Here is a 23,638-nt window from a genome sequence, read left to right as displayed (position 1 = left end):
GACCCGTTTCCATTCTCACCACTGACTATAAAATTCTGGCAAAAGTCTTGGTCAATAGATTGAAGTGTGTGTTGGGGGACATCATTCATAAAGACCAATCATATTGTATTCCAAATAGAACTATTTATGACAACATTTTTCTAGTGAGGGATTTACTTGATTATTGTAAATTAAATGGTATCAATTTGGGTCTTCTATCCTTAGATCAAGAGAAGGCCTTTGATCGTGTAGATCATGAGTATTTATTTAAAACTTTAAAAGCTTTTGGTTGTGGTGATGGTTTTTGTTCCTGGATTAAGACTTTGTATACAAAGGCTTCGTGTTTAGTGAAAATTGGAGGAGGTTTAAGCCCACCAATACAAATGCAGAGGGGAATCAGACAGGGATGTCCTTTGTCTGGTCAGTTGTATGCAATAGCAGTAGAACCTTTGCTGTGTTTATTTAGAAAAAAGGTTTCTGGTATATGTGTAGGAAACAATATCTATAATGAAATGAAGCTGACAGCATATGCAGACGATATCACTGTATTTGTTAAGGATCAAAAAGAAGTAAATATAATTAAGAAGTGTCTTTGTTTATACAAAAGGCATCATCTGCCAAGTTAAATTGGAGTAAAACGGAAGCTTTGTGGTGCATTGAACATTCAACAGAGGTCTTACCAGTTATTCCTGAAAATTTAAAATGGGGTAAAATAGGAATTAAATTTCTAGGGATTTATTTAGGAAGTGAAGAGTTTAAAAAAAAGAATTGGGAAAATGTAAAGGATAAAGTATGTGCTAAGTCATCTAAATGGAACTGGTTGCTGCCTCAACTATCATATAGGGGAAGAGTGCTGGTTATCAACAACTTAGTGGCATCTACCCTGTGGCACAGGCTGAATGTTCTGGATCCACCAATGGACTTTTTTGTGGAGATCCAGAGAGTTCTTGTTAATTTTTTCTGGTCTGGAAAGCACTGGGTGAAAGAGGCAGTTTTGTACCTACCAGTTCATGAAGGAGGACAAGGCCTAATTGAATTAAAATCCAGATACGCGGCTTTCCGTCTAAAGACTGTCCAAAGGTTTCTTTACCATCAAGATCAGAACTGGATGGAAGTGGCATGTGCCCTCTTGCAGAGGGTTGGTCGTTTGGGTCTTGACAGACATTTGTTTTTAATGAACTTGAAGAACATGGACCTTAACGGACTTACGTCTTTCTATGCTTCAGCTTTACAAGTGTGGCATATTTTTTCTGTGGAAAGAGTTAGCGTCTGGACTATGGAAGAACCTTTGTTCTTTAACAGATTGTTGTCTACTGATCTACTGAATTCTGTTACTTTACGAAATAACTTGATAAAAGCTGGCATTTGTAAAATTGGACATTTAAAAATTAACAATCAGTGGATTACAGCAGAAGAATTGCATCTGAGAACAGACGTTCGGTCTCTTCGAGTTCTTCAAAGACTGCTGGAAGAAATAAAGAACCAATTCCGTCTTCAGCTGGCACAGTTGGAGAACTTTGATGGATATTTCCCTGAGATTCGTGTGTCTGCAGAAGTGGAAGATTGGGAAGAGACTGAAGGGAGCCTACTGACTTTTAGAACACCTGAACCTGGCAATTTTGAACTTTTCTCCAAGAAAGCCCTGTACATGTTTTGTGTTAAAATTCTTAATCTAAGAGCTCTGGACAATGTGATCGAGTCAAAATGGATTGGAGTTACTGAGCATGGATCTTCCCCGAAAGGTAGTTGGAGGTCCCTGTACAAGAAGCCTATTGAAAAAAGACTAGGGGACTTTCAGTGGCGGATTGTACATTGGGCAATAGCCACAAACAGGTACAAAGCACATCTGAATCCTTTGCATAGTGTAGAGTGTAGCTTTTGTGGGGACTCTGAAACCGTTAACCATCTTTTTGTTGAATGTTCGAGACTAAGTGAACTTCTTTGGTTGTTAAAAAATGTTTGCCAAAGGTTAGGGTTTTTGTTTACTAATGGGTTATTTATATTTGGCCCAAAATATAGGGCGACAAATAAACAAAAAGTAATATTATTGAACTTTATCTTTGGTAAAGCAAAGATGGCGATCTGGTTAACCAGGAAAAACAGGATTCTAAATTTAAGTGGAGTAGATCCAGTACAGATGTTAAAAGGTTTTATAAAGGGACGTTTGATGCTGGAGTTCGCCTATTATGAAATGGTAAAAGATATTGAGACCTTTTTTTTATGTGGGGAACAGAAGGTGTGTTGTGTAAGCCCAATGAAGGGCAAGGTTATCAGTTAAGTTTTGGAGTGTTATAAAAGAGAAGTTGAGTTGTAAATTGTTCAGTATATGAAATTATTTTACTTGATTTTTCTTTAATTTTTTTGTATTTTTTTGAAATATTTATTGTAAAATAAATCAGATTTTAAAGGTCTATCACCCTCTTCCCCTCTCTCTCTCTCTCTCTCTCTTTTTTCTATCACCCTCTTCCTCTCTCTCTCTCTCTCTCTCTCTCTCTCTCTTCCAAACTCTCTCTCTCTCTCTCTCTTTTTCTCTCTCAGAGGACATTTAAACAGATTTGATAAAAACACCTTGATAAAAAACATGACTGGTGTGCGGCACTGACACATTTTCTGACATAGTTACTATTTTAAGTTAACACAACTCAAACATGCACTTTAGTCTGGGACTAAGCTCAAGCCGCCTTCATGAAAGCGGTCAAAGGTCTTTTTTCATTTTAGAATGAAATTTGAGCAGGATATGTTAACCCATGATGACCTGATCCATGGATTGTGCTGTATCTGGATATGCGTTGAGTATAAATATAGGTCGCAATTTTAATTTTCTGTCCAAAAACGGGTGATATTATCGGGGTGTCCTGTGAGAGCTGAAATAGGACAGTCACTCCACCCCTCTCACACCCAGAGGAATATCAGAAATATGTCAGAGATTTATGGCTCATCTAAAGGTGGAAACAGCAGCTTTTTAAAATCACATGTGAGGTTAATTAGATCCTCTGCTGTGAGAATAAAGACACACAGAGAGGGAGAAACCCTTCAGACCTCAACATGTTTGTTCAAGACTTAAACACCAGTGTAAGTGTAAGAAAAACTTAAGAACAGCTGAGATCTCTTTAATATCTCAGTTATTTCTGCTAGACATCAGTGAGATTAAATAGAAAATGGCTCACAAATGTCCCTATCATTAAAGTTTCCCCTAACGGAAAGAAAATATATTTCCTATGAATAAAGCAATACGTGCGATGTGGCACGACGTAAAGTGGAGTAATTAAAACCCCTTCAGCTGTTATAAAATGGACTGTAACCCACTGCGTTGCGGGGCTTATTGCTTTTATAAAACAATTGTTCCATATGCGTAGCAAGGTTTCATAAAATAAAGTACACTGCATAACTTTGCTGTAACTTCGCAGCAGTAATTTACCGTAGTTTTATTTTACAATTTTGTTTTAAGCATAAAAGAGGAAAATAAATGGTCCATGAATATTTTGCGTTGCATTGAAAAATATAATCACCAATTTCTAATATATAGAAATCTATTATTTAACATATATGCATATCATACATTTTGCAGTATAATGCCATATTCTTTTGTTCCTTAAGGGTCAAGTGCTAGATTTGCCTCGTCTGCAATCAAAAGTCAATATGATTTAAGATCTCAATATAAACTCAAACATTTCTCATCAAATTTACCCAAATCCAGATTATTTGACCTCTACGATCTACATTCATTTACACCTCCAGACTCTTCATGTGTCTACACAATTACACTTTCTGCTGAGAGAAATATCTGAGACAAATAATACTGAAACACAACTGGGAACTCCTTCAAATCTCCTGAACTATTATAGAGAAACCTCTGAGCAATAACGAAACTTTAATGATCTGTGATTATATGTGAAGCTCAATTCTTGTTCACAGCACTAGAGAGGGATTGAGTTGCAGGTAACACACAACAGACGAAAATTTGGATGAATGTAATGTGTCAGCTGCTGGTTTGTAATGTGAGATTCTTCAGAGCAGAAAGACAGAAACAGCACCAACCTCCACAGACTTCACTTCAGTTTCCTCCTGTCTTCAGTTCTTCATGTTTACTAATAGTAACAGTGTTGTCTTTCATACTTCTTTATTCACCCATTGTGACGTTAGCACATTTCTCTACATACTTTGAGCTGTCGATGGTCTTGTGTTGATCTTTTACACATCTGACCACTGATTGCCAAACGTTTGCATTTTTAGTTTCAATAAATTTAGACATTTTAATGTCGACTTAAAAACAAAGAATTAACAGAGATGCTGGGGAAAGACAAAATGATATTCTTCACTCACATAAAACTGATGTTTCAAGAGAAAAGCGTGTGGCGTATTTGTGGAGACGAGAAGGAAGCACAAAACATGTGTCCCGAATGAAACCAAACTTCCCACGTTACTCAAATTCTGACTCAGAATCTCAACTGAAAGTGTGTTTGTTATGGCTCGTGAAGGGCTGAATCAGGCGTTTCTTCATAGCCAGCAAACGCTTGCTTCACATTTCCAGGTTTTCTATTCCTGGATGGTTAAATTTGATCAGTCCGGGGAGAGAGGTCAAAGTTCATGTTTTTTTTCCCAGAATGGAATTCCTCCATCAGTTGTTCCATTACTCAAGCATTTGGGGGAGGAGTTTGAGAGCGGATCCTGCCTGCTTTAGGCCAGTAGATGACGACCGGCCACAGATCTCTCTCTCTCTCTCTCTGTATTTTCACACATACAGTCGTACCAAAATAAACTTTCCCCCCTCCCACTGTGTGCTTCTCTCTGGGATATCCTGCTCCAGTGTAGTATTTGTGGTGTATGGAACACATTACCTGGGAATGTTATCTGTGTGTACACAGAGAGACACGGCCCATCTTACACACTCTATATTTAACTCTGTTTCCCCCCGTTCACAAGTACACAGACCCTACAACAGCTTGATTCTCCAACAACGGCCATTTTTCACATCTCTGTAGACCTGCTAATGTTCCACTCGCTGTTACTGTTACTTTAATGAGAAAGAAGAAGAGCTGTAAATTCTGGTATGTGATTCAAGGACAGGCTTAAGTTCAAAGCCTCGACTCTGTCACTCTGTTATCTACATATGAAACTCATGCTTTGACTTTACAAGCAATATAAAACGAGTCTAACATCGAGTACTTAAGTCGTGAGTCTTTTGAATTTGACATCATTGTTTGATTGTTTTTTCCCCACATTTCCAGAATTTGCAAAAAAACAGATTTTTCCAGGTCCATACAATTTCCCTTTTCCAGGTTTTCCAGAAAAAAACATCCATTGAGGAGTTGCACAAGTACACACACACACACACACAGATAGATACTGAACTCATGCGCTGCCAGTCACAGCTGTTGTAAACGGTGTTGTAGTGTGATAATCGCATTTACTCAACAGAATGTCGATGAGTCACATGACACGTTTAAGACCTTTTGCACAGTGCACACAAAACCTGAACGCATCACATATGTGACCCCGGACAACAAAGGTACATTTTTCGAAATTGAGATGTTTACATAACATGAAAGCTGAATAAATAAGATTTCTATTGATGTATGAGTTGTTAGAATAGGACAATATCTGACCGAGATACAACCGTTTAAAACTCAGGAATCTGAGAGTGAAAAAATATATATATATTGACAAAATGGCCTTTGAAGTTGTCATTCAGGGGCATTCTGGCAGGCCATCAACTCAAGGAAATTTACTAAATATCTTCATGGAACATGATCTTTAATTTATTTCCTAATGATTTTTGCCATAAAAGAAAAATCGATCATTTTGACCCATACAATGTATTTGGTTCCCGTTCTACTTAACACTAGTTTTGTGATCCAGGGTCACTTATGTGTGTAGCCTACATTGTATTTGATTTGTGTCAACTCTGTGCATTGGACTGTAACACATGCTGTCAAAGACCATGTACATTAAACTGGACTTGTCAAATGCGATATCTTGTGCGCTTCAATAAACGATTTCCCAAACTTGCGGCAACATTCCATTGTGTTGACAATCAACAGGTGCATTCACCATGTGAACTGAAAGCATCATGATGATGTCACTTCAGTCTCTATAACAGTATACAGCATACACTGGAAGACAGCTTACAAATTGTGCTGTAATTATTCAATTCAATTTATTTATACAGCGCTTTTCACAATGTGCAATGAGCAAAGTAGAAAAACAGGAAAGTACAGAAATGTAATATCATTATAATAAATAATATCTTATAAATAAATAGATGCAGTCTCCCAAGACAACACTGATTATATTTAGTTCATGCTGCTTCAAAAAGAAAAAGTTATTTTAGATCGATCAATGCTGTATACATGAAACAATGTTAAAAATCCAATGCTGCAGTGAGTTATTGAGTTGATGGAGAGATCAATTTAATCAAACAGAAATGAACACTGTCAATACAGTAGCATAAATATAGTATTTTTAATGAAATATTCTTTGTACATAAGTGCATAAGTTTCTGTGAAAACATTGAAATATTGTTATAGGAATAAATATTTTTTTGATAATTTTGCTACCTCTAACAACTTTAAATCTTTAAAGTCAGTCACAATTGCCTGTGTGTGCAGTGTATGTGTGTGCACTCATACCTGTTTGATTTTGTTTGATTCTTTCTTTTCTTTTCTTTTATTTCATTTAATGTAAATTGTTATATTAGTTAGATTTATTAAAAAAAAAATTCAGACCCACACATGTATTTACTTTGTGTAAATGTAATAGCCTACATTTTTAAATGTACATCTAATGTTAAGTTGTTTGTAATTGTATTGTTCGTAGTGCTATATAAGTAAAGTTGACTTGACCACGTGTTTAATAAAAATAAAATAAAAAACATGTGAGTTTTTCCGCTGGCGTGACGTCACTGAGCACTCAACTCTTAAAGGGGCCAAGCACACCGCGCGTCGCCCTTTTAAGATCCGCATCTTTCCCTCGAGTCCGTGACGTCACGGCAGTGCGGGACCCACTTCAGCGGCGGCGCGTCCTCCCTCAACAAACCCGAGCAATGCGTGCGTCTGAAGACACGCGTCGCGCTGAAACGAACCAGTGACCGCCGCTCGCGTCGGATTAAAGTTTCCCTGTCATGTCTGTGGCGGCGAGAAAGTAAAGCCAGACGCCGCGAGGACCGACCGCGCTCGCGCACCCGAGCATGCACGAGCCCAGCTGATCGCGACGCGAGCGTTTGACGCGACGAGCCCTCACTCGATTGTAAAACACTATTCAGCCCATAAATAGCCGAAATTGTCTGATTTGCGGGGAACTGAGATCTGTAACGATGGCGGAGAAGCTGACAGAACCGGGCGCGGGGATCCTGCTCGTCACCGCAAACGTCGGCTCTTTATTCGAGGACGTGAGTATGTTTTATTATTAATATCAGCTCTGATCTGAGGTAACGTTTCATGATTGAACACCATAACTGTTGTTTTCCTGCAGTTTTTAATGTGAATGTGTTGATCTGTGAGGAGAGTTCGTGGGTTTTAAACGTTCAGTCACCACAGACAGCGAAAGTTTTGCAGAAACTTGATGTTTATAAACAAGAGTTTGACTTCAGTGTGATGTCCATGTGTCATACAGCAGACCCGAGTTGTGTAGTGTTGTGATGGTTGTAACGGTTGGTGTGATGTTGAGTAGTGGGAGCAGATGTGGATTGTGTAGGCTGTGTTGTTAAGAGGTCAGGGTTTGATCGTTGTGTATGCGTGTGTAACACACCTGTCACCTTAAAAACGCATTCAGCTCGTGTAGTTTAATGTTGTGGATAAATGTGTCTTCGACTTGTCACGATTTGTGATTTATAGTCTTGTGTTTTGCAGGAAAGTGCGTAGATTGTTTTACAAAGGATCTGAAATAGGACTTTTTCCAGACTCTAAAAGGTCATGAAATGATCAATTGATTAAAATGTGTTATGCTGAATACAATGTTTTTAATAGATATAACCCCCTTGACAGCGCAATCTCTTTAAATGACTCAAAACCAAACCAAATCGTTTTCCAGTAGTCACGGATGACAGGAAAGTCATGGAAAGGGAGAAGCGGGTTCAGACAAAAGTGTTGTTAAGAGAAACTCTTGACATTAACATCCATTAAATTATCACTCATGCTGTCAAAATGCAGATTTGTCACTTTTTGAATTCTTGACTGGGACAATCACGGTGGATTATATTTACAGTAAACTCTTTTATCTTCAGCATCATTATAACAGTCTTCTCATGGAGGGTCCTCAATCTCAGTTTCATCTCTGTGGTTTTGTAACCTCATTTATTTGTTATTCCTCTCTATGCAAAGTAGTGGTAGATGAGGTTTGAAGATGAATAGGTTTAAACAAATCAATTCCTCTTTATAAACTGTGGTAACGTCGAGAGTTGCCATAAAATGCATTTAAGTTTGAAGTGGCAAAAAGGTGTTTAACCGAGAGTTTATGTTTGTGCGAGTCTAACGCAGTAATTCTTGTGGTTTTGTGTTTAGTTCACTGAGCTCCTTCTCTGACATTGAGGAGAGATGTGTTTATTTAATTCTGGAGAACCCTTGTGCTTTTCTTACGTTTGAAGAGAAACTCGGGTACTATCTTCAGAGTTATAAATAGTTTGCCTGCCATGTATGAATATCACTGTTTATTCATTACTTCTGTTACAAGTGAGGACGGCCAAAACCAGCTCACCGCTTATAGAGGCTTAAATTCCTCTAAAAATGTAACTAACATGTGCAGACGTCTCTGCGCTGAATGGGCCTTTTGTGCAGCACATGCCAACAAATGCAAAGATTTTCCAAATTATATAAAAGAAGTAAACCGCTTTTGTTAGCAGTCACAAGATGTTTTTGACTGAGCTTATAAATTTTGTTGAATATGTCAACTGTAGTAGTAATTTTCCTCGAGCACTGGTGTCCTCATGATGAGATGTTAAGGGTTTCTGGGAAACAATAATGGAACACTATGATGCAATGCGCTTGAGGAAATATAAATTATTTCCTTTATAGAAATCAGATGTTGGAACACGTCCACAGGTGCCTGGATTACGCGCTTAAATGTGGTTTAGATATCTGATGGACAAACAAGTGGAAAATTGTGAGATGCTGCAGCAGAGGATGACGGGAACTGTATAGTTATAATAGTTTTAATTTGAGTTTAATTTAGTTTTATAAATATTTCAAATTAGCTTTTGTTTTTAGTTTTTACAATACTTTTAGTCAAAGTTTTAGTAATTTTGGTGTATGATTTTTGTCATTTTATTTTTTGATGTTGTTATATACGATTAATTAATATTTATTTTATTTTTATTATCTTAATTTTAGTGCTATTAAATTATTTCAGTCTATTTTTGAGGCAACATTTAAATTTTTCATTTAGATTAAGTTTTTCCGATAATTGTTTGGTCAATATTTGATTTGATTACAATGAACAGAAACATTTTCAAAATTGTAATTTTAGTAAACTACAATAAACTTGAACTGAACTTTAGATCTGACCCGCTTTTCACTGAAATGAACTTTAGCGTCTGTGTGTTTGTTTCAATTGACAGATGAGTAAAACATCTGTGTTTACAGTATGAGCGTGATGCTTTATACACATCAGAGCGTCAAGTGCTGACAGTGTTTGTGAATCTCACCAAAATACTTTTAGATCACATTTCACTTTGATAAGAGACAGTCTCAGGATCAATTAAGCACTCCCAACCGACCTGAATTCATCCTGCTTTATTAATATAAACTGTGATTCTGATGTTTAATTGTGGCAGTAAACAGAGATTGTTTTCTGTAAAGTTGCTCATATATCTTATCATATATCTTATCTCGCGTATGTGTCGATGTTGACTCACAGGTTTGTGTTTAGCTGTTGGGTAATAACTTCACTGTGTGTTAAATGTCCGCTGGTGTATGGTGGTGAAAAATGTGAGAGAAGAAGAACCACTGACCACCCAATGGTGGAGTCCAAGGGTCTTGACGAAGGCACGTTCCGTCTTTCCGGAACTCCTGTTTGTAATTGTTAACATTATTTCAACGTTGTGCAATATTATCTGACTTCAAAAGATCAAAAGGAAAACCTTGTTGGATATTTTAATTGTATTTAACTATTATGTCTGAAAATAATCATGTAATTTGGGTCAATTTTTGATTCTTCTGCCTTATTTTAAATTACACTAGTTCAGTAATGCTTATTTCCAGCCAGAGTGGTTCCAGAACACTTAGCCCTGAATACCGCTCGGAAGGGGTATTCAAGATAGTGTGTGTTAAAGGCACTGCACTTCGCCTTCCGGCACGTAGGCTATGGCGTAGGTCTGACGTTCGAGTATAAACTTTGCTTAAGAACCCCCCTGAACATTTTGCCAGCTTCCCCTAAATACCCAGAACAAAATACCCTTCCTCCACAGTCCACACAACAACAATTTACATTGTAAAGGACTCTCTCCAGGATCTGATCAGGCCACAAATGGGCATTTACATGAAGACACACACCCTCAACAGTGAGCAGAATATCTTTAAACCCTCAAACCCATGTTATGATCTGCTTCACTGATGTGGAAATGAGACCGTTGTACCAATCGCACTGAGACGTTTCAAACGATACCAAACATGCATTTGAAGATTCTTTGTTTTTGTAAGACATGGTATTTGTCAAATCCAGTTCATGGGTGAGCATTGAAGTGCTTCAAGTTGAGATGAGAGGGGGAGAAGAGAATAGATTTGAAGGTGTGAGTTTGCAATCATCATTCTTTGTTGTATGCTGTCTGAGATGGAGATGCAAACTCTGTGGAGAGTTCATTGGGTGAAGCTCTGTGTTTCTGATGACGTGTTGCCCTTTCTTTTACTGGAAAACTTTATATACTTCTATCAAATAGAAGTCGAGCTATGCTGCACCTATGTAGTGTCACGTTTGCTCGGAAGTGATTGATTTGGAATGCTCTTAAATAAACAGCTGCTCACGTGAGATTTGAAGGTTTGAGATTGTTGGCATGTTCACATGACACACACATGTCACGCACGCACACAAACACACAGGTTCACCTTTATTTATTTATTTTCATGAAAATATAACCTCCTAAAGCGAAGAGTGTCTGTCAGCTGCTCTTCAAGTTTACTGCTGGCAGAGAACTGGGGCAGGACTTGTCTTCATCATCCTCATCGATCTCTTGATGGCTCATTAGCTCTGTTGGTTTGTCCGGTGTGTCACTGCATTCTCTCAGTGGAATGTTGAAGATACTGTACATCAGTTAACAGACCGAATAAATCGGAATTTAGAAAACAGTGTTTAGAGAGCAGAATGTCATGGAGCATTTGGCTTCAGATAGTTTTGGTGTTTCATTAATAATTCAATGGATGCTGCTGTTGGTTATGAACTGGAGTTGTATCAGGGAATTCTCTGAAGTACTTGATAACAATGGTAAATGGCAATCTAGTGATGATCAGTTCTATGGTAAATATAGATGTACCGTATTGTTACTGTCTGAAACCATGACTGTTCATGGGTTTGATATTTGCATTGAAGGTAACATGTATTCTGCATATGTTTTGATATTTTTGAAGTCTGTGCAGGTGGCGTTGTGGAATTAAGCTATTATTTGAGGAGGAATTCACATTGCGTGAATAAAGAGGCGCTCACGCTAGACTTTAAGTTTGCCGAGTTAGTTTAGATCCTAGTAAAAATATTTTTTCATTTATTTTTTACACAGATCTGCCAGAATACATTTCCTACCATGTCTGATTTTGAGCTGAGCTGTTTATCGACCTTATGGCTTATCCAAAACCGGGACGAAAATCGGGCGCGTTTACCGTCGACACTTAACACCTCGTGACTTAGCAATGGGCGCCAATGTGAGTGTGCAAAACGGCAGGCATAAAACCGTTTTTTATTTTTAAACACCTCAGGCTCGTATTTTTGGTTTGATGCGCCGTGTTAAAAGCTGGCCAACCAATGAGATTGATGCTTGTGTTCACGTGCCTGGAGCTGCTGAGGTTACAGTTAAACACCACTTGATGGTGCTCAAGCTCAAAACAGTCTTGCAGAGTACACATTGACGAAGAAGAAGCAAGATACATTTTTCTTCTGTGTCACAAGAGTGTCAGAACCATAAAGTTGCGCAGCGCCACCTTGTGTACGGGGGTGTTTTTGTTTTTCATTAAACGCCATCTATGGCAGGTAGTGAATTTGCACGGCAAATTCGGTACGAACGCCGAAAAAACGGTTATCGCCCCGGTGTGGACAAGCCATTATGTTGCAAAGATATAGTGCTGTGCAATTAAACGAAAATTCAGCGTATTCAACAATTTTGCCCTATAACAAAATAATCAAAGTAAAACTATTTTGCAAGAATTCTCTTTTCTTGTGGTATAACTTCACAGCAAACCCCTTTCCTTTACAGCAGCAGACAAAGATAGTTGTTTTGTCTGTGAATGAAACACATAGAGTCTTGTGTGAATCTTTTCACAGCGTTAAAGCCATCACGGGTGTACTGATGTTCATATATGAGACTCATTCACGTGGTACGGCATGTGAGCTTTGCGATATGTAAACCCACACACAGACAATTAGACTTTTAGTAGCAGGAAAGGAATTAGGCTCAATTGAAATAAAGCATTTCTCTGTCCTCTGTCTGCTCTAGGAAATGTTATAATTGATAATGGATTTGACATTATCATCAACCTCATACCGTAGTAAATGAGTGTGAAGCATTAGCTGAAGTGGCTTTGAGAATTACAGTCATCACCCGACCCGGCAGATGTGTCATGAGGAAACCGTTATAATGTGTGTTACTACATGTGAAAGGAGTTTGGAGTGGATCCTCTGTCCTCAGGGCACATCACACAAGTGATATTGTAGTTCAGTAAACATACATCACTGCTGAGACTATTGACTCCTGCATGTCACTTCTTCCACATGGTCTGTGCTTTTTTAGGATCTTAAAAAAATCGAATGATGCATTATAATTCAAGAAATTACTTATTCTTCATTTTGCGGCTTGCTTGAGATCAGTTTGTGTGTTTCCATTCTCATTTTAAAGTGAGTTAATTCTGTTTCTACCTCATTAGATCTACTTGACATTTCGACGTTGGAAATAAGAGTTTCAGCCGTACTTGAGTTGTGGTCTGAGCTCAAGAGTGTGCCGGTCCCTGTTAGCACTAAAAGCTTTTATTGAGGACGGTTTCTTCTAACACCCAGATTCTGTGGGTTTTAGTGCATATCAGATCAAAATTCAGTTTGCAGAAACTAGGGATGTAACAATTCACTCGGCTCAGGATGCCATGCGATTCACAATTTACTTAAATGAGTTGAGACAAATTAGAAATGAACAACTGCCATTTTATAATTTCTCAAATGCCGCATATTTCTCTGTAAAATACAACATATCTTTTATGTCAAATAACAAACCTAAACTGCAATTTTAAAATTCCAAATCAAATAAAAATGAATAATAAAAAGGTATCTTTAATACCAATACCAAACTAAGACTTTGTGCTTTTTTTGAATGTCTTTTACATTTAAGAAATATCAGCATATTGCCGTTTTCCAAGTTTGCAGTAAACACAGCTTCCCCTGCTGTTCAAAACATGTATTGCCATTCAAATAACATCTCGACTGGTTTGAATCGTCCCATATTATTAACGTTACATCCTTAGAAGAAAGTTATAAACATGAAACATTTATAAACACTACTGAAAATACAGAACAACAAATAGTATTCACATAGGGAGTAGTTTATGTATGGTGTATTACTGTTGTACTTACTTTATATAAAGCAGCATAAATAAAGGATTAAGGTAATGAGAATTTTATTCAAAACAAAGCACTAACATCACAGAGCCAAACATTCTCATGATCCTAAAATTTCAGTTTGATTTTGGTGTAAAATTTTGGGTGCATATACAGTACGTGAGTTCAATTTTAATTTTTGACACCGCCTCACTCATTGAATATTAAAGATAACTCTAGATAAATGGTCACAGAATGTTCTTTTATGTAGAATGATTTCATGTAGGATCACATGCTGTTTAGCGATGCACATATTTTCATCACAGCACAACTAAAATATTCTGATAGAGGCGTTTATCTCTCACTTTGTGAAATTGTGACAATCAGAAACTAAACCAAGCCTGAGCATTCTTCTCTGAGAGATTTGTAAATATATTATATCTGCATGCAGATAGCACCCAACAGCAGGTGTTTACACGAGTTAAATGACCAGAAATTATTCTTACATGATGTAATGTTCAGTAAATGTTGGCTGGTGATACTGTGGATGGGTATGAAGACATGCTCGGGCTGCGTCTTCTGAGCTCAAACAATAGCTGTTGTGGGCCTTTGTTGGTTTTGATTCTTTTATTTCTTTTATGTGTTTTTTATTTGTAAAGCATGTCAGACACATATATATATATATATATATTTCCATGCATGCTAAATACATCTGTCGTCACCAAATCTAGATTATCAAGGACAACAATGGAAATAAGTTGTTAAATTTCTTGTTATGATACGGATGTATCACTCCTTTATGTCTTAAAATCAACTCAAATATTCTTCTTGTGTTTCTCCGAAACAAGAACAGCAGATGATGTCAGTGTCATGTGTGGATGGACAGTATATGAGTGAAGATTAATGTTAATGTGCTGTTACTGTTGTGAATGCCTCTGTGCTGCAGGACTCATTTGATGGAGGAGAACCATGGCGAGCTTGAACTTGTCTTACCTCAGGAATGTAAACATGAGGTTTAAAACCTGAAGTAAAAGCAGGAGGAAAGCGGTGACGGGTCTGGCGGGTGTCCATGGGGTGTGTACGCTGACAGAGGGCTGCTGTTAGCTGGGCTTTCGCAGACGCCTTCTGATGGCATATATTTGAATGTAAGAGTAAATTAACGGCAAAAAAAATCGCTTAACTGTTTAAATCAAACAGTTTATTTTGGTAACTGAGACTGTACTCTGATTTATAGACTGTTCCAGACAGTACACATGATTCTTTCTCAGTTCAGATGCTACACGTGTAGATTTGATGCTGTTTAAAAACTTGCTCCCTGTAGGCCTACTAAACTCACCTCCTCAATGCTAGGGTGTTACAGGGTGTTGCTAATGGCGTCTATAGCCCTATTCGCATACGATTAGTATTATCTGGGCACCTTGTGTGATTTAGAAATGACCTCCCCACATCTGTATATCATGTGACACACTCGTACAATGATAAATGAAGCCTGTGATTTAACTCAAATTGACAGACATATATCCCGGATGTGAAGGCAAGGCTTTGGTTATTGTTTGTATATACTGTTTATAGATGTATGGTGTATAACGATATATGACCGTACCTGTCAGCATTTGAGACCGTTGTACTGTCATCTTCCTCTGTCCGGTTTCTGGTCGCGTCAAGGTAGTTTTGCGGGAGGAATAACAAAATGGGCGACTCCCGGCCTAAATGGCAGTGTTGGCAGATAAGGACATGACCCATAGCACCCAAAATAATATCAAAACACTGTAAGACAGCCTCTATTATTCGCAAAAGGTGGATAAAACCTTAAAAAAGTATATACAAGCCTGCCAAATCACAGAGATGCCGATTCACACGGGACAGTACTATTATCACAAGACCTGGCTGTTCGTCAAAATAGGGATGGTCATTTGCGGGGGAATTTTTACTTAACAAATTTCAGACATGGCGGATTCGCACAAGATTATTATGATCACAGACAACCTCTGCAATTATTACAATTGACTAGAGTAAAACAGGTAATACTAATCTTGAATACACTGCAAAAAATGACTTTCTTACTTAGTATTTTTGTCTTGTTTTCCAGTACAAAACCAAATGTCAAAAAATCTTGAATCAAGATGCATTTTCTTGATCAGCAAAATGACCTAAGAAAATAAGTCTTGTTTAAGAACAAAAATATGCTTAACACAAGCTAAACAAATCTGCCAATGGGGTAAGAAAAAGAATCTTAAATTTAGTGACTAATAAAACATTTTTTGTCTGAAAACAAGACTTATGTTCCTGGGTCATTTTGCTCATGAAGAAAATGCATCTTGATTCAAGAATTTTTAGACATTTGTACTGGAAAACAAGACAGAAATACTAAGTAAGTATTTTTTTGCAGTGTCGGGCTTAAGGAGTCCTCAGTTCTTAGGGTGAGTGGTTGTCTACTAGTTGAATGTTTCATGTTTGTTTTATGCTGAAAGCTGGAGTTTGAGCAGTAATTAGAGTGATATTTGCCTAAAGCAAGCGTAGTCTGGTTACTTACGTGTATTTGCAAAATGCACACAAACACCTATTCATCATTTTACTAGGAGCTCTTTTACTCATTTCACAGGTCATTTTCATAAAGTTTTTATGGTTGCGAAGAAAAACAGTTTGGTTTGTTTCAATTTTTGAGGATGAAAAATGGTAATACATTTACATTTACATTTAGACATTTGGCAGACGCTTTTATCCAAAGTGACTTACATTGCTTTATCCTATACATTTTACATAGGTATTTGCAATCCCCTGGGATCGAACCCACAACCTTGCGTTGTTAACGCAATGCTCTTACCACTGAGCTACAGGAAAGCTAATAAAAACTTTCTGACTGTCCGGCCATCTCACAGGAACGCGTACTTATTTCACGATGTGACTTATGTGAATTGGAGCTGTGTAAATCGTATGAATCGGTACGATTTGCCTTAAGCCCAGTGATGTTTTCGGGCAGGGGTTCGGGGAGGTGCCTCAGTATTGCTATTTTCTAATAATGGGTTTTTGTACATATTATATCGCATTAATTAATACGAATTAGCCACCTTGTGAATTGCTTTGGAATTCCAGTATACCTGCATAGAGCAGAACTCTCATGTTAACTGTCATCTGCTTTAAACGGCCTCTGGTCTCCTTTCCTGCGTTCCGATGAAGCCAAGGGGTTAGCATTAGCCGTAATGCTTTTTTGGATAAAGGTTTTCCACCCAGTGACTTATATAGCACAACTTTAATTATCTCATTGCTTTTATCATCATGATTTGAATTTGAGTTTGTTCCTTACATGTAAACTAGAGTTAATTGTGTTTCTCTGTGACCGCTGTGCAGTGATAAAACACAAATGCTGTAAAACAAAATGAACATTTAATATATCATATTTAGCACGACTGGAACACTGTGTTGGCCAGTCATCTTTCAGGGATACAAATATCTGTCTTTGGTGATTCAGCAGCAGTACCTGCATCAGAACTGTGGGAAGTATTAAACCTTTCCCACCAATTCAAAATCCATCTGTACAACCCTTGTAAAGAGGATGTGATCGGCTCTGTGTGTGTGTGTGTCTGGCTTTTTTCATCCATGGGAAGTCTGTAGAATCATTACAAAAATCTCTTGGACAAACATCAGTATTGCTCTGTGTTGGCAGCGGCAGGTGCCCATGTATGGTGATGGAGCAGGGGTTTGTCGGCTGCTCGTGTGGTTATTAGATGTGCAGGCTGTGGGGATAATTTGGTATCGTCTGCATCAGTTGTGATCCCGTCATCTCCTCACCAGTGTGTGTTGACTCTTTCTCCCGTCTGATGTGTAGGAGGAAACGCTGAGCAGCGTACCGATCATCTGCAGGACTGTAGATCACTAGTGTTGACAGAGCGTGCTGGGTGTTGTGTTTTACATGGAAACAGGAGACATGGCCCATTTTATTCTCTGTCATTCACACACATGAGTGAAAAATCACTCTTCCCATTATGCCCCTCATCGAGAGTGGATTCCTGTTTGGTGTCCTCCAGTTACAGTGAATCAATCCACCATATATCCAGATGTTTTAATCGCACCATGTATCTTATAATTTGATGTATATTAGACTTTTAATAGGTTTTACATGTTGTCATACCCATTTTATCCCATTTTTATTCCTCTTATTGTTTTATGTGTGTATGTCTTTATAATGGTTGTCACATAACAGGATGGCCGGGTTAAATTTAAGTAGTTTGTCTTAGCTCGTCAAACTGCTGGACTGAGGAGTTTCAGTTATTGTGGATTTACCTTCCCAGCACAACATACAGATACTTTGGTTGATATGTACACTGGTGGACACTTCATATTTGTACTTTTAACCTGCTTGGACTTTAAGATTGTTTTAGGGTTTTGTATTGTGTTCCATGATTTCAGCAGTCTTGGGTATTATTGTGTTTTTTTAAGTCTTATGTGAAAATAGTAAATACACTTATATCATTTATATCACTTGTCTGTCTCATCCATAGACAAGTATATTATATATATTAACTAGATGACTCATAGTCCACTGGATCGGATGTCAACACCCATATTGGTGAGGGCAAAAGCCGACTATAGAGACATACGAATGAACGGTGGAGCTGCCTTTTCTGGATAATAACACATCGTTTTCATTTCTCAACTAATTTCAATACTTTTCTATTGACGTGGAGTAGGCAGAAACGTTTTGGCTCCAGTTAAAGATGGTTATTGACTTGAAGATGTATTTATTGTCATACTGAACTGTTAAATCTCAGGCTTGTCAAACAATCATTTAGGCTTAAAAATTGTGTACGCATTGCTAATGTGAAATAATTTAAGGTAGATTCCATGCACACGATCAGAACAGCTCTTACACTTTGGAAGAAAATAGCAAAACAAGGCGTCTTTACTTTGTCTATATACTACTATTTCATACTAATAATGCACGGAAGTGTTATTTGTTTTACTATATCACAAACATCGTGTTTTACCGGATTATTAAAATAACATCTTTTATCTTTGAAAATGTCTAAAATTACAACAGAAAAATGTTTTATGTTTTTACAACATTATTTTTTATTTAATACATAAATTAAACTATATATAACCTTGTAGAGATTGTTTCCGAGATTAGGTAATATATCAAAGTCTGTGTTTTATTCTCGACATCTGCAACGTGGTTATTTATTCTGTTGCCTGTGTTGTCTTTAACATATCACTGAACATGAGGCCATCTACTAGATTCTCAGGAATTAAAGGAATAATGGATTTCACATTTCATTATTACCACCATTAACTTTAAAGTAGGCTATAACTATCAAGATATCACGCAACCGATGTTGTATTCTAAGTGCATCGTAACCAATTGAAATTTTCTTACAAATGTAGACGTGATTGTGCTTTTAATGCCGAAAACGCGCAGCTCTCCCATTGGGTTCAGTGGGCTTTTAGTGCACTGTTGCCCTCACTAATATGGTGGCGCCGTTGACGTATCGCAGAAGAGTAGCAAAGTGGCCAACGCGGTGTCTAGGTATTTATTATGTCTCTGGTCTTATCCTTTTAACTGCTTTAATCTCACACAGTCCAATGTGAACCCATTTTAACGTGTATACCCATTTAGCTTTATAAAGCTGATTGTGACATACATACCTATGTGTTAAGATGCAAATGTTAAGCTGACATGGAAACGTTCATTATTTGTACAGTGACGTCTGATATACATCAGTGTCTGTAACTATTTGTGCTAGAGATAAACGGCCTCGAAGTAGCACGCTGAGAAGAGCTGAGATGTATTGGACGGTTTTATTTTTCTAGGCGATTTGACTGCAATTGAAGAGGGATTGAACACACAATCTCTTAACCTCGCACTGAAAGAGACAAGAGAGCCACATCTTGAGAGACCAGACAATTTCTCTTCTTCTCATAACATCTGACCAGTCCAGTGTTCAGTCAGGATGTTTTCAGTATGAATATCAAAAAGATCACAGATGGGGGCAGTGGGCTCTCTTGTCTGTACACAGCCAGCTATAGCATCCCTTCGGCAGCATCCCTTTGGCAGCATCCCTTTGGCAACAGCCCCGCATCGTGGCCGGGAGATTTGTGTGTGCGAACATCACTCGCTGTTCTCTCAGGAAGTTTTAAAATATTTAGTTGTAGAATTTTTTTCAAAATATATTTATTAACATTTTGTGCTGAGACAACTTGGTTTTACAAAAGTGATACCCTTGAATATTGAATTCATTCCGTAAATGTAGTCGGAGATAAAGCACAAATTACGGACAGTGGCTGTTGGCTCAAGGGGACCCCAGTTCAAGTCTGACCCGGGTCATGTCCCGATCCCATATCCTCCTGTATGCCTCTACAGTGCTCAATAAATAAAAAGGGTAAATGTAGATTCCTGATATGTTATATAGAAACACATGGTTGACTGCTGGTTTGAAACTGGTGCTCTCGTGTTGACTTTATTTTACCTTGCGTGTTAAAAAAGATTACTGTTTTATATTTACTCTCTTACACCTACATTGTTCATATTAAAAGCCTGGAGCAGGCTGACGTTCACCCTCTAATGATGTGAGATCAGAACAGTATCACTTGTATCACAATCTAAACATTGAAACTCTTTCTGTTTGTTTAAAGCAGTAGTTTAATAAAAAAACTGTCTGCCATTCATTCCATCTCTGCTTTTGTTCAATTAAAGGATAATGTGATGTTCGGCAGTCAAGTAAAAAAACAACAAACCATTGAAATGTCAAAGAAAACTCATCTGCTATGTTTAAAGTCTTTAATAAGTAATTTTTACAGATAATGAATCCGAGGTGTTCCCCATAGTAACTTCAAAATGTGTGTCTTTGTAAATGTGCATATTGTGTCAAAGTGGAGGATATGTATGGCAATTTGGTGAAATTGTCAAACTTACCATGTTTTTATCAAAGGAATTGACTATTCTAATAGCACAGATATTAACATTTGGTGGTTTCAATACCCATGTGAGGGGTCTTTTCAAGTTTTTATAGCATTTGTTTTATGTTTTATTTTACTGTTAAGGCCATTTTCAGGATTGTCACATCCATAAGGCCACATATTCCTCTTAAATGGGCACTCAAAAAATAAAAAAAAGTAACTGGTTGTGCAATATTGGCAAAAAATTGCATTTTTAGATAACAAGATGCAGGTGATATTTTGCATCCTATAGTCTTATGTTGTACTACCTCCAACTTGCATGTTACCAGGATATTCATTATTGATATTAATAGAGGATAAATGGCATCATCATTCACTCATTCTCATGTCAATCTTTGTGACTATTATTTGTGCAGAACTTAAAAGAAGATATTTTAAAGAAGGGTGTTAACACTGAACCCCGCTGACTCATCGAGACATATCTCAAAATATATTCTTTTGTGTTTCACAGAAGAGTCATATGCATAACCAAACCAAAATCACGATCCGTTATACAGTTCTGAAATTTAAATTAGTTTGGTTTGTGGTCTTCTCGTTCTGATGTTTGAGTGCATAAAATTTAAGATAAATTTCCATATTTAATGAAATTTCAACAAATCTGTGGCCCCCCTGGATCCATCTTGGAGCCCCCAGGCGGCCACCGCCCCCAGTTTGGAACCACTGCTTTAAAGAAGTGGTCTCTAAATGGAATCACTCAAGTAGAAACACAACACCTGACTCTGCTGTACGGTGAAGTGCTCATCATACATGAAGCACACTGGAATAGAAAGTAGCCTACCAAAAGCTAATTTGTGTGGGAATAATATGCTTTAGATAAAGTTGTATTGAAACTGAAAGTCTTTGTGTTTTACGGAGGAGTTCTCCAGTGTTTTTTTTTGGAACTGTTTTTAGACAGAATCCAACATCTCGTTCACCCATGCTCTCATTTAGGCCTCATTGATTCCACGTCAGAGCTTCGCATTGCAGCTTTGAAATCACGTCTATATGGATTTTTCTTTTGTAATTCGTTAGGGAAACACTTACTTACTCCTTGAGTAACAACTTTTTACCTGACGTTCACTGTGTGATTGTGCACGCGAACACCTCTGCGCCCCTTACCATTTAAGAGCAGACACAGCACAAAAAATAGTGAACACTGAGTGCTGATTTTAGGAGAGCTTAAAACCCCTAAAAGTAAAAAATGTTATGGTCCACGAAGAGGCATATCTTCTCTAGTTGGTGGGTATAATTGCTTTAGGTTTGTGCATTTTCATTCAGAGAAATCCTACAAAGTTTGTCGTGTCCCAAAAAACTGTGTACATTTTTTGTCACATAACGCATGTTTATTTTCCTTTTTGAAATGGAAAACTTGTACATTCACTGATATTGTTCTGATGCTTAAACTTTATTAAAAAGTAACATTCTCTGAGCGTTTATTTTTATATGCCCAAACTGTATAAAGGTTGTGTATAATTGTATGAAATGGGGACAAGCCCCTCTTCCCCCAGATCTGCTGTGTTTGAGAATAAAGCCTGGAGAGGTTACATTGCTTACACAGATAATTAAATATTATTATTAATGTTATTAATCGTTGATGTGTTCACACAGGTCCACAGGTCATCATTGTGAGGTCATGTTTGAAGAGATGCTTCCTCACATCTCATTACTTCATTGGTTCGATCTTATTTGGAATTTGCACAACAGAACTAACAGAATTGTCAGTTTTACAGACATTTGAGGAAATTTGATTAAATCGAGACACAAACACACATTCTCTATTAATGGTTGTTAAAGTCATCGATGTTATCCAGACCGAAGCTGGAGGTTGGGTGGCATGATCAAAATCCTTCTCTATGGCAGTATGATTCATTTTATTTCACAGTAATGATACTACAGCATACTTAAATGTATGCGTATAGTTAACTTTCCGTGTCCATGTCCGTCTCGTGCACAAACGTTCCCGCACAGCTTCTTGATCATACTGGACCGTGGATAAGCGTGGATGGATGAGTTCGACACATGCACAATACGTCACCTATTGGACTCGGCTGATTCAACATTTTTCGCACATGCGCTGTTGTACGCGTTGAGTCTTGATGACCGCGGTCCCTCCTGATGAAGAAAAGGACCTCATGCGGGGGACTTTACTTTGGGCTTAAACCCTGTCAGTCATTCAGTTTTGTGTCCTCTTTATCTGTTGATCTCTGAATACATCTGGAGGAGGTTGTGTTAGATTTAGTGACTTGTGTTGTGGTTTGGGTTTTATCGTGGGCTGGGTTTCTTCAGGTTTTGGATGTGGTGTGAACCGTAGGAGGATGTTGGTGTGTTAAAGGATCTTTAAGAGGTTGAGTGTTTGTCTTCAGTATTGATCCGAGGATATGAGGGCCGGAAGAGGAACTACTTGAACTCAGATCAGCTTTAAGTGCTTCATTCGATCATTTATTGATTCGTTTGTGTGGCTTTAAGACCTTTAAATACTTTGTCATGCACTTCAAAGTACTTTAACACAAATATGAGCTGTATTTCAGTGTGTTATTTGAGATGTGCAAGTTTTTGCTGTAGGAGCTTCTGGATGTTTGTCTTTGACGAAATGTGTATTTAAAACACACTAGTGTAAACAACGTTATCGTTTGTTTTTACAAAGGAGTTGAATTTCCGTGATGAATCAATATTGTCACTAATGCTGTTGTTGACTGAGCTTAACTTACATATACGCCTCCTCCGTTTCTCTCTCGCTTTGTGTGGAACAGGACAACTCCAGGAAAATCCTCTTAGGCTGATTTTGAAAACTTGATGGACTGTGAAATGTGTTTTGTGTTTGTCCGCCTTCAACGCAAACAGGAAGCTGTGTGCCGGAGAGTCGCAGGAGATAAGAGAGAGAGCGGAAGATGTGACTGTATCCGAGGAGTTCAGACGGGAAGGGAGAGAATGGTGAGAGTAGGGACGGGTCAGGATGAGTTTAGTGAGATGTTTGGGGCTGTTCACACAGGAAACATTACTGCATTTAAAA

General features: G+C 37.8%; 1 protein-coding gene across 2 annotated transcripts in view; it reads left to right on the top strand.

Moving 5' to 3' along the window:
* The first annotated feature begins 6,967 nt into the window (after positions 1-6,967).
* Positions 6,968-23,638, top strand: part of LOC130431921 (inositol polyphosphate-5-phosphatase A-like) — a 105,217-nt gene continuing 88,546 nt past the window's right edge. For both annotated transcript variants that reach the window (XM_056761142.1, XM_056761143.1), the window contains exon 1: positions 6,968-7,366. In XM_056761142.1, coding sequence (XP_056617120.1) covers positions 7,292-7,366 — 75 coding nt within the window. In that variant the 5' untranslated portion in view covers positions 6,968-7,291. The remainder of the gene's footprint in view (positions 7,367-23,638) is intronic.

This window comes from Triplophysa dalaica, chromosome 11, assembly GCF_015846415.1.
Source record: "Triplophysa dalaica isolate WHDGS20190420 chromosome 11, ASM1584641v1, whole genome shotgun sequence".
NCBI lineage: Eukaryota > Metazoa > Chordata > Actinopteri > Cypriniformes > Nemacheilidae > Triplophysa > Triplophysa dalaica.
This window is presented reverse-complemented; position numbering and strand designations above follow the sequence as displayed.